Source organism: Rattus norvegicus, chromosome 5, assembly GCF_036323735.1.
Source record: "Rattus norvegicus strain BN/NHsdMcwi chromosome 5, GRCr8, whole genome shotgun sequence".
Lineage (NCBI taxonomy): Eukaryota > Metazoa > Chordata > Mammalia > Rodentia > Muridae > Rattus > Rattus norvegicus.
In genome coordinates, this window is record NC_086023.1 from 122,754,870 (window position 1) to 122,770,902 (window position 16,033).

The 16,033-nt window shown below is 42.0% G+C and overlaps 1 protein-coding gene across 38 annotated transcripts in view; it reads left to right on the forward strand.

Annotated features, from left to right (window-relative positions):
• Window positions 1-346: 346 nt before the first annotated feature.
• The window catches only part of Sgip1 (SH3GL interacting endocytic adaptor 1), a 208,462-nt gene continuing 192,775 nt past the window's right edge, over window positions 347-16,033 (forward strand). For 21 of the 38 annotated variants that reach the window (XM_063287657.1, XM_063287656.1, XM_063287658.1 and 18 more), the window contains exon 1: window positions 11,955-12,361. In XM_063287657.1, the coding sequence (XP_063143727.1) occupies window positions 12,352-12,361 (10 nt within the window). In that variant the 5' untranslated portion in view covers window positions 11,955-12,351. Of the gene's footprint in view, window positions 460-10,975; window positions 11,361-11,629; window positions 11,935-11,954; window positions 12,362-16,033 lie in introns of those variants that run through there. The other 17 variants (XM_063287659.1, XM_063287674.1, XM_063287665.1 and 14 more) reach the window with 5 other exon arrangements.

The window sequence follows — 16,033 nt, forward strand, 5'->3', positions numbered from 1 at the left end:
GAAGTAACTGTAGGGAAAAACCTATGAAATAAAAGGAAAACCACTCAAGAATCCAAAATCGGTAGAAAAAGACTTCTAAAATGTTATCATGGTCTTTGGAATGGTCTGTGTGAACCAGAGAAGGGTTGGTAAACAGATTAGAATGTGTGGTGTGAGATATTAAATATCAACAAAGATGAAGTTCAAAAGGTGTTTATGCATTGGGTAACTAAGACAGGTAAGATCAGTGGCAACTGAAAAAGCCACAGAGCTGTGAGGAAGGTGCCTTGGTTACAGGAGCGATGCCTGAGTCACAGCTGAGAGGGGAGGTGGGCGATGGAGAGGACTGTGAGTTAGCTGCTGAGGTCACAGAGGAAAGCGTTATGGGAGGTGGGAGAGGCAGGTAGTAAAAACAAAGTCAGGCCAAGCGGAAGAGCCGCCCTCTGGAGATACTTTGGCAGCGAATGAATGGCACAGAAGGTAAGGCGGGAAGTGAAAATGCAACCTTTCCCTTTACTTGGCCAGCTGGGGTTGAAAAAAGGGGGCGGGGTGTTCAGAAAGAAGGAATGGCTACCGGTAGGGCAGCCTGGGAGGAAAGGAGAAAACCAAAGGAAAAGCTGCATTGTGATTGGGGGAGTATGTGACTAGGCGAGTGTGTGGTTAGGGAAGTGCGAGGTTAGGTGAGTGTCTATTAAGCGAGTGTGAGATTAGGCAGGTAAGTGTGTAGTTAGGCAAGTGTGAGATTGGGTGAGTGTGAGATTAGGCAAGAGTGTGATGGTAAATGTTTCTACTTCCTGTCGAACACCTGGTACTGGAAGGGTTATGAGAGGAGAAGCTAAAATCATCGGAGAGGAAAATGAGAATATGGAAGGAGAAAGGGAGTGGGGCTAAATAAGGAAAAGCCTGAAAGAGCTGATGGGATGTTCCTGAAATCCCAGACTGGAGACTGAGTCAGTGGGAGAACTGGAAATGGCAGGTCAGTGGGTCAATTTAGGCAACAGAGATGCTGTATCCAAAACAAACAAAAAAACAAAAACAAAAACAAAAAAATATCTGGGAGAATATTTAAAGAGTATTTGCATCCCTAAAGGGTCAGGAAGACTGTGTTCCTTCTTCATCCACTGAGATGCCTTAAGTAGGAACGTCTGCAGTCTGTCTGTCCTGCCAGTGTTACTTGTTCTTTTGCCTCCATAAGCTACAAGCTTTGTCAAAGAGCCACAGTTTTATTTCTTGCTCTGTTTGTTTTGCTTTTTGGATTTTTTGTTTGCTTTTCTGCTGTTGCTTTGTTTTGTGTGAGGGTTGTTTTGCTTGTTTGTTTTGTTTTGTTTTGTTTTGTTTTTCGAGTCAGGGTTTCTCTGTGTAGCACTTGGCTGTCCTGGAACTCACTCTGAAGACCAGCCTGGCCTTGAACTCACAGGGATCTGCCTGCTTCTGTCTCCCAAGTGCTGGGATTAAAAGCATACATATTATAAACATAAAATAATAATGAGATACATTACATTCTTTTTGCTTTGTATTCTTCTTAAATCCAGAGTGTGTTCTGTATTTGCATCTCTTCTCAGATTAGGCACTTTGCATGCAGTGAAGAGACTTCCACACTGTACAGGGCACTCTCAGACACAGAGTGGGCTTCATTCGTGCCTGTCAGTGGCATCCTCATTTGAAGGCTCCAGTTTTCATTACCTTCCTCTAGCTCTGTTTAGCACATACATTGAATAAATTATTTACAAAAGTCTATGCTCATATCTTGCAATAAAGAACTCATAAATAGGATTAGGTTCCCTATTAAAAAGACTCCAGGGATAGCCAGCCCTTCCACAGTGTGATTGAATGGGAGATGGTACCATCTATGAGCCAAACAAAAAGTTCTCTCCAAACACACTCCTGGCATTGATTTTGAAATTCCAGCCTTTAAAGCTGCATGAAGTATGTGTAGAAAGTACTCAAAGAGAGCTATTTAGCAATTATAATAACATGGCTTGCACTTCAGGTGTGTACATGTGAACCTAATGGCTACAGACAGTCACAGTCAACACTTAGCTCACTCATGTCTACAGCCGAAGGAAAGCCAGACAAGTCTCTGTCTGAAGGCAAGATAAGAAGAGCTATGCGCTGACCTCCTTGTGATCAAGAGCAGGTCTTCTTTGGAAAGGGAAATATAAAGAATCTTCAGGATATTTGTAACATCCATGTCTGGGAAATTCTGTTGACTGACACTTAGTTACATTGCTCCATCCACAGGTAAATACAGCCTTCCTTTGCACCCAGAGAAAACAGTACAGTGAGCAAATGATGTCTTCATCCCTGATTTTTGCTTGGCATCCATAAAATCATACCAAATTTCAAATAATAATGAGAAAAGACCCTTAAGCCTTATTCTGGACTTCAGTTATTGATAATGAAAAATAAATTGTTTTATCTCCATGTAACAAGATGTAAGATTTTTTTGGTAGAGGTTTATGTGTTTTGTTATTCCCAGAAAGCTTTCAAGTCGCTGTTGTTGTTGTTGTGTTATTGTTGTTGTTGTTGTTGTTGTGACTTTATATAAAGCATCATAGTAAAAATTTAGGTAAGACCTTTGCAAAATTTGCAGAGGTAATGGCATTTAACTTTCTCTTTGGTCACATGATAATTAGTTTTATTTGTCAATGTGACACAGCCTAGAATCACATAGGAGGGAATCTTACATTAATTTGGCCTGTGGGCATGTTTGTGGGAATTATCTTGACTATTGATATAGGAAGTCCTAGCTTAATATATCTTAGGCGCTCTCTCTCTCTCCCTCCCTCTCTCTCTCTCTCTCTCTCTCTCTCTCTCTCCCCCCGTGTGTGTGTGTGTGTGTGTGTGTGTGTGTGTGTGTGTGTGTGTGTGTGTGTTGTGTGTGTGTAGTGGGCAATATAAGAGTGGAAAAGGCTTGCTGGAGCAAACAAGCAAGGATTCATATATTCATTTATTCTTGTTCGGATCTTGACTATTGATGTGTGGCTTTAAGCTCCTGCCTTGATTTCCCCACAATAATGGATCAAACCTGAAATCAAAAGCCAAGTACCCCTTTCTTCCCTAAGTTGCTTTCATAGGGGTGTTTTATGTGTGTCAGCAACAGTAATGAAACCAGGTCAAGTAGCTTCATACTGGTAATTGTATTATTAGATAATGCTTAATTATTTTTATTACTCATAGAATAGACTACATTGTGATATATTGTGTTGTGTTTTATGGTTTTATTAGCTAATAATTAAATTGAATTTTGCATCAGTATACAGAAGCAAGAAAAGTTGTGGTCTAATTTTATTAATTTTGTCATGATCCATAATTTTACAAAGCGAATTTTGAGATTACTCTCTAATCTAGGTTCTTGGACTGTTAAAGTCACATATGAGTCCACCATTCAGAACAGTAGCAACCCTGAGTGTGTTAGCAACCATGCTCCTGTGTGTTAAGCTCAAAGGACACCAACCCTGTACCTTTTGGTGTTTGCTTTGGGCAGTATATGTCATCATCGGTTATAGCTACAGTATTTAAAAGTGTTTTAAAAGTTGGGGATCCCGGGATTGGGGATTTAGCTCAGTGGTAGAGCACTTGCCTAGGAAGCGCAAGGCCCTGGGTTCGGTCCCCAGCTCCGAAAAAAAGAACCAAAAAAAAAAAAAAGTTGGGGATCCCAATTACATCATGTCTTTCTGGTTCTTGTTATATCCTTCCTCATAGCAGTAGTCCACTTTCACTGTTCTTTTCCTCACTTTGTTTTAATACATTTTTTCACACAATATATTCTGAAGACAGTTTCTGCTCCCTCACCTTTTCCCAGATCCTCCCCACCTCCCCACATCTCCACAGATCCAACTTCATGCCCCTCACCCTCTTGGACAGGCAAACAAAACTAAACAAATAAAAATTGTAAAAGAAAAAGGACAAGGAACACACACACACACACACACACACACACACACAAAATCAAAAACAGTAATAGACAAAGACCAGTAAGATTAAAATATGGACAAACAAAACAATATTTGACCAAAATAATCTGCCATCTTTTGCTGGGCATGGGGATTACCCTTAAGTATGGTTTATTACTCAGTGAGGGTTCATTGAGAAAACCTTTTATCCCTTTTCTTTTCCAAGCATTTTTCAATTGCTTTTTGTTCAGGAACAAGAGCTCATGTCCACTTCCCCTCTCAGCACTGGGACCCCATCTGGCTTGGCCCTATGCAGGCCCTGTGCATGCTGCCATAGTCTCTGAGTTCTTACATGCAATAGTTCTGTTTTGTCTGTGTGGATCTTTGTTAGCATCAATCTCCTCTGGCTCTCTTGTCAGTCTCCTCTTCTACATAGTTTTCTGAGCACCCAGAGGAAGAGTTTGATGAAGAAATTCCATTTAGGACTAAGTGTCCCAAAGTCTCTTACACTCTGTACATTGCCTAGTGGTGGGTCTCTATACTACTTCACATTGACTGCAGAGGAAGCTAAAATGCTGATCTGTGGGTATAGCAGATTGCCATTAGGAATTATCTTACTGCTATGTTCCTTAGCAGAACATAATATTTGGCTTTCCCCCTAGTCCCATGGCCTATCTAGACTCAGGTTCTCAGCATCCTGGCAGTATCAAGCATGGGTTCCATCTCATGGGGTGGCCTTAGATCCAATTAGATAGTGATAATTTACTAATGCAGCATCATGTACAGTCAAGTCATCATTGTTAATTGCAGGGTTTATAGCTGGGTTGGTGGTTACCTTTCTCCTCTGGTCATGTGCCTTCCAATACCTTCCAGTACCATGAAGACTGGTCAGTAGAGGTAAAGACTCTAGTTAAACAGTAGCTTGACTTCTCTGTGTTTAATGAGTTACACAAGTGTTGACTTCATCAGTAGAGTCTGACCATCAGTTAGTGTAAAGTAGTCACAACTTTGACAATAGCCTGAGTTATTTGGGGACCCCTTTGGCCAATAGCTCCATTAGTTGGAACCCATTTCTGCCACTGGATGTTTCACTTAGTGAAAGATGTCTAGTTGGGCTTTGTCTCCCCCATTATTTGGTGACTCCATTTATACTTCTTTCAAATATGTATGTATTTTAAGAATCCTGTGTTGTAGTAGGTTTTCATATGGCTCTTCAAAGGGTCCTTTGGTTAGCTGTTTCTTGGTGTATTCCCTTCTTCATCCCTTCTTTATTCTCTCTTCCACCTCCCCCGACTTAACCCTACCATCCAGTCTCCCCTCTGCATTCCGTAACTATATATCCTATTTCCTCTACATTGATGATCCTTCTTCTCCCTAGTTCCTTACTCTACATCTAATCTCTGTAGTTATAAGGATTGTATTATGCCTATTGAAGGCTTAAAAACTAACGTCCATATATAAGAGAATATGTACCATATTAGTCTTTTGGGGTCTGGGTTATCTTACTCAGGATGTTTTGTTTTCTAGCCCCAACTATTTGCCTACAAATTTCATTTTCTAAACAATTGAATAATATTCCATTGTACTAATATTCCACATTTTTTATCCATTCATCTGTCAATGAACATCTAAGCTGATTCTAATTTCTGGCTATTATGAATATAGCAGCTGCTGTATCCTTGGAACTCCATCAACATTTAAAAATTTATTTTTAAGAATTATCTTTTCAGTTTCCTTTGGTCTCAGGTAATTTCCTCTGCTGTGGTGTTTAAACTACAGTTTACTTTCCTCTGTTGTAACCTCTCATTCTCTGAGTGTACTCCAGTGCTAATACTTATCTTTTTAAATGTAGGTCTTGATTAAGCAGTATAAGCAGTTGGTATAAATTTATTCAGTACTCATATAGGTATGTATGCCTGGCTCTGTGGACAGGGATGCTCCACTGAACACACCATGTCTTTAGACTAAGTGGTCAGCAAGTAGGAAGTGTAGCCCCATGGGGAAATGTATCTTCCTCTCTGATGCATTGTGTGAGAACACGCACACACAATTTCTCAAGTCTGCTGTCTAGGATCCATGCATCATTCTGAGTGACTCTATATCTAGGTTACTTTTGTACTTAATTCACTGAGCAATGTCTCTGTGGTAAGTTGCTTTGTTACATAGTTTTTCCTCACATGTCTTTTGAAAATAATGTCTACTTTTCCCTTTGACACCTTGTCTGCATTTCCTGTAATGTGAGGATTTCAAGTTGTTTAGGATTGTTTGTCATCTAAACTTGCCTTACTCCCCATCCCCAAGTTTGGTCCCGATATTGCATGTGAACAAGTTAAAGGTGGTGTTACATAAATTCCCCATGCGGCTTCATCCGTATGGCCCCATGGATTGGTCCAGAGAGTGAACAATGATCCAAGCCAAGGCAATCAGAGTCCTTCCCTTGATGGAGATATTGGACAGTCAATAGCTAATAGCTAATAGCTAGACCCCTGATCAAGTGGAGAAAAGTACTGAAGAGAGGAGATACTGGAAAGAAAGAGAACAGAGAGAGAGAGAGAGAGAGAGAGAGAGAGAGAGAGAGAACAACTGACAAAGATAGAGAGGAGGAGTGGTTCCCTTACTGCTTCTGTAGTCCTAAAACTATCAGAATTTAAAAATAGATACTTTTTAAAAATACATTTGCTACTTTAGTACTTGGTTCTGGTAGCAGTTTCACAATGTGTCCTGGATCTGCTTTCCCTCAGCTGTTCTGTTCTTCCTACAGTTTGTAAACTAGACAGGCAAATTCCTTTTGTCTACTTCATTAATAGTTCAAGTTCCAATCGCTTCATTTTAACCAATAGTATTACATATGCATATATGTGTATACGGAATATATATATACACATAGAGGTGTTTTACACATCGACATATGGATATGGATATTTAAAAAAGAACAACAGGATCTCACCAGAAACTCATCTGCTTTCACTTCATTATGATTCTCTCGCTCGCAGTGACTCACAGAACTGGGTCTCCTTAGGGGCGACTGCCAATCTTAGTGCTTGGGCAACATTTTCCCTTTCACATCATCAGTTTCCTCCAAGGAGAGAGTGAAATGGAGAGTCAGATGCTGTGCTAAGATGAGCACCTTTAAAACTTCCTCCTTAGGTCAACTTTCTTTCCTCTTTCATGACCCAGTTCTCATCTTTTTCCCCGTTTTTAATTTTTGCTTGTTTTTGTTTTGTTTTTAAAAAGAAAGAGATAATCACCTAAAATGCTAAAATTTAAAATGCATAAAGAAGTCCAACTTTTGAGAATATGATAGGTATCTGACTTCTTTTCTTTCATTGTTTTCATATGTACATAATACATATGTACGTATGTATGTATGTATGTGTGTATGTATTTTTTTTTATTTTGAGAAGGGTCTTACTATGTAGCCCTGGCTGCCCTCGAACTTACTACATACACCAGGCTGGGCTTGAAATCACAGCTCCACCTTCCTCTGGAGTACTAGAATCAAAATCTTGGTCACAACACCCAGTTGGAATCCTATTGTAATTCACTGATAACTAATGAAGTATTACCCCCAATACAAATTTAGCTTCAGAAACATAATCCAATGTCTAGTGACATCAGCACCTGGGTTGTTGGTCTTTGGCCGGCCAAAACCATTATCTGGGAGCCGAGTATGACTTAAGCCTGTTTCTGTCATCCTGAGCAGGGCTCCCATACAATGCTTGTGCTCTGACGCTAACCAGCAAATCAAGCCCATTTTTTTTCAATATCTTTTGGCTGCACTTCCAGCCAAATTTGTGAGGGAAAGTCCCATTATTTCAGCAGCAAGAAATTCTTTGGGGCTTGTCATCAAGGAAAGAGCTGTTCCAAAAAGTGTGAAAACTGGGGCACAATCTAAAGTGATGCTTATGTTCTTGAGCAAAACCATGTTCCCCTAAGAATACATGTGAGGAGACAAAACCAAGGTATTTGATACTTTCTGACAACAGATTTGAGTATGTTTTTCACGTGAAATGGAATTCTGTTCCTTGAATATTCTTTTAACTTAGATAATAGCATCTTCTTTTAAAAGGGCACAAAGCAAACAGTTGATAGAGCTGTGGAGAAACGCATCTGGCCTCAGGACTGACCTGAGGACAGATTCTGATGAAGCTGAGAAGAGAATGCTTGCACACTATTAGTAGAAATGCAAGAGTAAAAACAATAGAAAGTTTGCTCAATCTGACAGAGGGATACTACATGGTCTGGCAGTTCTACCACTGCCTATATTCAAAAGGAAGGAAAGTAGTATGTTAAAGAGCCATCTGCATGTACCTGTATATTGTGTTACTACTGGTGATGGCCAAGATATGGAGTCAGCCTAAGTGTCTATCAACAAATGGACAGCTAAAGAAAATGTCAATACATATATGACTATTTACATATATATTTATATGATCATTCATATATGACTACACATGTGTGATTATTCATATATATATATATATAGTGGATTATTCGTTAATCAAGATGTACTGCAGCTAGTTACTGTAACACAAGGAAGGTTACAGGACATTAGATTAGGTGACATAAAGTCACTCAAGTACAGAAAGATAAATCCCATACATTCTCATTGTATGTGGAAGCAGTGAACCATTTGATTTGACTGATGGAGACAGTAGAACCTTGTTGTTGGCAGCAGATAACTGTAAGGGGATGAGTGAAGGGAAGACAGGGTGAGGGCGTGGGTGGCTGTGCAGCTGGATAAGTGTAACTTCTCACAGTCCACGGTGCAGTAGTCATGATTGATCATAGTTGTATACTTCTAAATAGCTAGGAGGAAAGATTTTAAATCCCCCCCCCACGTCTTACACACACACACACACACACACACACTTCTTGAGATGGCAGATGTGTGAACTACCTTGATCCAATCACTAACATCCTACATCTACACTTACATTCCACATTGTGCTTTCTAAGTATGTACAATGTTACTATGTGCATTCAAGTTTTCAAAATATATTAAGAACAAGAATCTTTGCTACTTGTTGATGGATACTTAGGCTGATTCCATATCCTGGCTATTGCCAACAATAATACAATGTACAGGTAAGTGCAGATGTCTCCTGACCATACTACTTAATTCTTTCTAAATGTATGTCCAGTGTAGAACTGCGGGACCATGTAGAAGCCCGCTGTCAGGTTGGGCAAGCTTTCCATTGTTTTTACAGTCGCACTTCTGCTAACAGTGTGCAGGAGTTCTTTTCTCTGCTCTCCTTCAGAATCTGTCATGTTAATAGACAATTTAAACCGGTTTTGTATTTACCAGGTAATTGGTGGCACTGAGCATTTTTTGCATACTTCCTGGCTGTTGATCGATCTTTCTGTCTAGCTATTAGGCTTGTTGCGATCCTAAAACCAAACCGGTGTGAGCAGGCAGTAAATCTGAGAGGCTCTGCTCTGTTCCAGTAGAGCCAGGGCTGGGAGCAGAGGCAGCAAACTCTCCCTGTTATCTGCAGCCATGGTCCATCTCCTGCATTTCCTGCTCCCATTTACCTGCGGACTTCACCTGACCAAGTTCCTTATCTATTTTATAACATCCACCCTAAGTTCATCCCATTTTTTCCCCTGAAGTAGCCTAAAATTTCATCAGCCTTGGATTTTCCCAATTAATCTTGCTTGGCTCCACTTTCTCTTCGGCAGCTTTTCCGGCATCTCCACAAGCTGGCCCTCTCCCTCACCTTAACTTTCACCGCTGTACTCAGTGGGCGTGGCTCTCTGCGCATTCAGGTCTCTGGCTGCAACCTGTGCTAGCCCTACTGTGTCAGGGATACTAATTCTGCAAAGCTAATATGGAGGACTTAACAACGCTGTAGACACAGCACGAAGTACTGCGGCTTTTCTGACAGAGAATCAGAACACTTCTGGGTATATAATAAGACATTACCACGGATTTGCTTTCTTACTATTTATACTTGTGGTTCTCAACCTTCCTAGTACTGTGACCCTTTAATATAGTTAGTTCCTCATGTTGTGGGAACCCCCCAACCATAAAATTATTTTTGTTGGTGCCTCATAATTGTATTTTTGCAACTGTTACAAATCCCAATGCAAATGTCTGTGTTTTCCGATGGTCTTCGGCAACCCCTGTCATTTGACCTACAAAAGGGTCATTACCCTCAAGGTTGAGGACCACTGGCTTATTGCAGACATAGTATTGTTCTAATCTCTATTTTATAGATAAGAAACGAAAGCCCAGAGTTGTGTGATGGGACTATGATCTCAGACCTCAATGATGAAGAGAGAGGATTCCATAGCTTTCTGTTTGACAACAGTATCCATCCATGTTGTTAATCTTCATTAAAATAATTTGCTAGTCACATACATATGTTCTTTACGTGATAACTCACTGCAGTTTTTAGAGCAGATCAACTTGTTCTTAAGACAAGTGTTACTTTGTAATCTCTTCCTTTTAAAACTCTACTGCCTGGTGGACATAGGGGAAAAGCCACAAGCAAGTATATCTCTCAAGAGACTTTAATTTTTAAATGCAGAAGCCATAGAAAGATGAATCCTTGAGGGAAAACAATGAGATTTTTTTTAATTAAAAAAAATCTTGTAAGTTGCTAAGGAACTGGGTGGCTTTTTGATTTTGACTAATTCATATCTTGGCTTGACCTCTTTAGCTGTGTTCTTTAGTTTTTCACAGCCACCAGTATCTCATATTCTCTCTACAGGAAAAAGCCAGACTATGTGGAGATCTGGGTAATATTAAGTGAAGGTGTAATAAATGATCATCACTATTGTTAGAGATTCTGACCTGATCTTCAATAAGAGGATTCTCATAGTCCTGACTCTGCCACTCTTCCTTAGTTTAAAGATACCATCTACTCCCTACACTCTCCTGGGCCTTCCTTACTTGTTTCAATGTATTTCTTTTTGCTTGGCTATTTGGCCTGGTTAAACTCAGGATCGCAGGACACCTGGTCTGGGAGTCCCTCCCATTGAAGGACTTTTAGGGCTCTTGAGAACACTCAGGTGACAGACCCTCTGCTTCACCAGACCTTGTGCCTGAACCTTTCTGGGCAGGCCATCCTAGCAAGTTACCCAGCCCCAGGCTCCTCCCATTCCTCCAGCGCAACCTGGAACAGTTGCCCTCCTCTGGATTTCCCCTGGGTGAAGGACTGGGCTCCTAGGCGACTGAAGGTAGCAGGAGGCACTCTTGCAAAACGTGCCATGTAGCAGGGGCTGCAGTTGGCAGCTGTAGCCGAGGCTGCAAGCAAGGCTCCCCACCTGGGGCGGGCATCGGCCTAGCTCGGCCCGAGGACGCGGTGACAGCGGGACCCCGGGGTCGCCGGTGCGGAGCGGAGAGCGTAGGAGGAGGCGACGGACGCGCACACGCCTGCAGCGGCCAACGCTTAGGCTCCTGCCATCAGCCCCCTCTCCCGCCTCTCGCCCCAGAAATGAGCTGGAGCATCGCCGGTTTGATTCCAGAGCCCGAATCGGGTGGGTTCTTTTGTTTCTTTGTTTTAATGACAGTTGCCAGCCCTTGGGCATGTCATGCGCAATTAATTTCCTGCTTCCTTTCAAGGCAGCTGGGGTGAATTTTTTTTTCCTGCATCATCCTTTGGGGGATGGTTGTTTATGATGTGACGTCAGCGAATTGATTTTTCTCTCGTGAATGAGAGGAAGAGACACACAAGGAGAGACACAGAGACCTAGACAGAGAGACAGGGAGGGGGGTGGAGGGGCAGAGAGACAGAAAGATAAAGAGAGCGCGAGCCAGCCACAGATGACAGATGTGCGCAGAGGCCAGGCGCTGACATTTGAAATTCCTTCAGGGGTTGAAATGGGAATGTAAAAGTGTGTTGCCAAGACCTGGAATTACTAAGAAGTGTTTTCTTAAAAAATAAATAAAAGAGAGGGAAACGAAAAGAATAATTCCCTGGGCAGCTCAGCCTCCTGGGCTTCTTTCTTGCTGGCATCCCCTGTCAGGGTTGCAGTTCAGATTATAGGACACCCGGGAGCTGCAATAGGCTTGCGAGGACCGCGAGGAGGGGCGGGGGAAGTGCGTCACCAGGTGGGGAAGGGGCTGTGTGTTTGGAGAGAAGCGGGAGGTGGTGGGGGTGGCGAGCAATGGGGACGGGAAATGGGTTCCGTGCGCTCTCCGGGGGTATTGTGTCAGGAGATGCAGGCTGGCTACCATGTGACGCGGTCCAGAGCTGAAGGGATTGGCCGAGGCAGCGCAGGCGGTGCAGCTCGCCGGCTTGCTGTTCCTCTGCCTTTCTCTCTCAGCATCTTCCTGGGAGCCTGTAGGTGAAGCAGCGCTAGCAGCATCCATGGCCTGTCTTTCGGGTTAACACTTGTCTCCTTTGGCTTGGCAGCAAGCAGAACAGACCTCAGCGGCAGCTTTGTGAGGACTTAGCCGGGACCTGGAAGCGTATCCTCCTGTGTTTTTTCTGACTTCTTGGAAATTAAGGAATGCAATTCTGCCACCATGATGGAAGGTAGGATTCCCTCTGCTGTGGTTGGCTGACTCCAGGCAAGATTTGGGTAGACCAGTATGCATGCAGCCTGTGGTGTCTGTGTCTAGAACCTGGCTGCCAGGATTTTTGCAAGCAGATACTGCAGCTTGCTTGCAACCCGGCCCAGGTTTAGACTAATGGAATCAAACCACAGGGTTTCTGTCTAGCTCAGAACCTCCACAGCTCCCAGCCCCTTTGAAAAGAGAAAAGCCTAAGTGTTTGCAGGAAGCCAAGACAGCTAAGAAGCTCTCAGACCAAACAAGTTGGGAGAGAAGATAAGGGGGTTTTGTGGTAGGTTTGTGAAAGCACGCCGGTTAAATCTTTGCAATGGAAAGTAATTTTCCGAAATTGATATTAGACAGAAGAGGTCATCGACAGAGTTATCCACGCTGGCGTTTTCAGTGAACTGCTTACATATCTTACAAGATATTCTGACCTCTGGGGTTTGCGTTATAATATTGGAGTGAGGGATGCAACAAATTTGATTCATAAACTGGAATTTTATGGGGGGCTGTCACTGCAGCAGAGTGAGCGATCTAAGAAAAATACCTGGGCCTCTTGACTCCTTCATCAAGATCAGACCAGTTCAGAGAGGAAATGGCTCTGAGTTAAGCATCAAATGATTGGTTACTGATTATCTTACTGCATTTAATACTAAGTGTGAGGAGGGACTTCCCCTGGGAGATGCTATTTAAACTACATATTATTCTACTAACTCGCCCTTTCCAGTCTAAGAGAGTGACAGCCAACATCACCTCAGAAAAAGCAACAAATTGGTCAGAGAAGAAGCAGGCAGCTCTACACTGGCTTTGATTTTCTGTTTTCACAGTACAGGATGGTATAAAACTCCTGGCCTTTCCTAAGATGACAGGCAGAAATTTTGTACCCAGGTTAGATTTTATAATGCAGAATCCAGTGCATAACAAGTCTCAGATTAGCCACAGAAATGGCAGAGGGACCACCTAACGCCAAGTTCTGTCCTATCAGTTACCAATGGTCTGTCCAATGGTCAGTTACTAGTGGACCTGAGAAATTTACCAAACTGAAATAAAGGAAGATGGCTTCAACAGCACCTACAGTGAAGCCTGTACTCAAGTGGCAGAAAGTCTCTCTCTCTTTCTGTCTCTCTCTCTCTCTCTCTCTCTCTCTCTCTCTCTCTCTCTCTCTCTCTCTCTCTCCATCTCCTCCCTTCCCCCTCCCTCTGTCATCATGTCAAATGTCATTAGTGTGACTCTAGGGAGAAAAGAATTCTGGGGTAGAAGCTCACACACAGATTTGGGGGAAATAGCTTTAAATGGAGGCAGTGTATCATTCTGTTTAAAGCCTGGTCTTGTATTCAGAGAGCTAAGTGAGATTGTTAAGATTCTATGACTAAATCAATTTTAGTTAATTCCAAATGAACTTAATCTTTCACTAGCAAGGCAAGACAAACAGAAAGAGTATAACTTGAGTACTTTTCAATTCAAAGCCCACATGATGTGTCCTCATCAGGAAAAAAAAAACGTGTCTATAGAAAGTGTACCGTTTTTAAAGCTAAATTTTACAAAGGATGTGTTGAAATACATCTGCTTATATTCTGATTCAATTCTAACCTTCCATGGGAAATTTGAGGACCTTTCCTTTCACTTCTGGGCTTGAAACTATCCTGTGAGTTCTTTGGAGGTGGTAGCATTTCCTGATGCTCATTAGTGGTCCCCCTGGTAATCAGGTCTGTTGTGCCATCCGGAACATCAGCTCGAAGCCCTGAGATAAGCTTATCTGAGCTGCAGAAACTGAAACGGGAACTCTAACAAAGACCGGTGTTGAGCTGAAGTAGCCCTGTGGCTAGCTTGCCCAATTTATCTAATGGAGGATGTTATCTTCACACCAGTAGAATCAGAGATGACAGTAGGGTTACAGCTGCTTCTAATGAACCTCTGCAGGAGCAACTAGACAGGCGTGCCCAGTGCTTTCCAATTCTGTGTGAAACTCATGAATGTTTTCTATTCGCAAGTCCCATTTAAATGGTCTCCTATTAATTTGTTCAGTGACCTTGGAAAAACAGGTAGGACCCTTAACCAGAAACCTATTTCCCAGTCAGTGGCTCTCCAACTATATTGCCAGTCTTTTTACCAATGCCTGTGTCTATTTCTGATAGTGCAGCCCAGAATTCTCTGTTCTAAATTTCTTTTACTCCGAAGATGTGTTATAGCAGTCGTGTCCACTGACTCTCTAGAATTCCTCTATAGAGTTCACCTCTAGAGAATTCCGGGCTATTGCCACAGTAACCTTGGGAAGATGAGAAAGCCCCAAAAGGTGCCCAAAATGCTGCCATGGACGCTCTCTGCTGACATGCCATGTGTGTACTGTGAGATTGCATCCCCAAGCATTTGCATAGTTAGTCTGTTCTTAGCCAGAGCCTGTGTGCCATATACACATGGTCACACACGCATGTGCAGTCATGGACATAAACACAGTTCTAGAGAGGCTGTAGTTGAGACTTCTGTGTTCGCGTGCGTGCACACTGCTATATCGCTGCGGTGTTTCTGTCTGCTGCTTGGAGAAAGCATGGTAGGGCAACTTTTCAGCCTCTCCTCTACTTTGTGGGAAACAAGAATAAATATATATTTAGCAGAGTGGCTTATGGTTCAGATTCATGTCTCAGTTTTATTGGAACAGGATATAGGCTTCATTTATCCAGTATCTTTTGGAAGGCCTGGTCTTGGATGAGGAATAGTACCACCTCCTTCTTGTTCCAATTCTGAGAGCCAACTTCATAGCTGCAGGGTCCGGTCCTTCAACAGATCACCACCACTATGTGGCCCCATGGCTTTATTTCAGGTATCCTCACAAAAGCAGCATCTTTCAAGAGTCTTTATTTGTTGCTTCCTGAATTATTTATAATTTTTGGCCATGTTTGGCTTTGGGTTGTTTCTTTGCTGAGAAAACCCACATGATGATGTTTGGATTTGGTATGGAAGTGAAGGTGGTGAGCAAAAGGAGCTTTGCTGTGTCGGTGTGCATTGCCCAGGCTAAGATGCAGTCCTGTGCTTAGGCAGGGAGTCAGGGTTATTCTTTGATACATTGTTATTAAAAATCTTAAGTGGCATTTCCTAAGATAACTGAAAGTAAGCTAAGGTTTCTTAGAACCTTTTCACTTGTGAGACTGGTGAGTAAGTGTGTTTCTCGTCCCATGCAGAAGTAACTGGTGCTCTGTGTTCTTGAATCCCATCTTAAGGCTCATAGGTACTGTGTTCAAAATATCACTTTCCCGGTGTCAATGGTTTAATTCTATATAACGGTTTTGAAACAGAAAAAAAGCACTTTTTAAAGGGTTTCATTGCAACCCAGGATAACTAAATACATTTTATTTATTTATTTATTTATTTATTATGCACAGGAATGTCTGTATAAGTGTATTTTGGATATAATATTTTATAACCTTTTCCAAATTTAAAAAGTTAAAAATAATACATGTGGCAGGAAAAAAAAAAAGGTAGAGAATTGTAATTCAAGTCCGTTTAACAAAACTCATGATTTTCAATCTCTAAGAACTTTTTTTTTCTCCTTTTTTGCTTTGTATTGGAGCAGGCATGCTAGTCACACTGAAAAACACATGTTTGTTTCTCCAGTTGTACATTCTATTTCTCTCTACATAAACTCTAACTGCCTTTG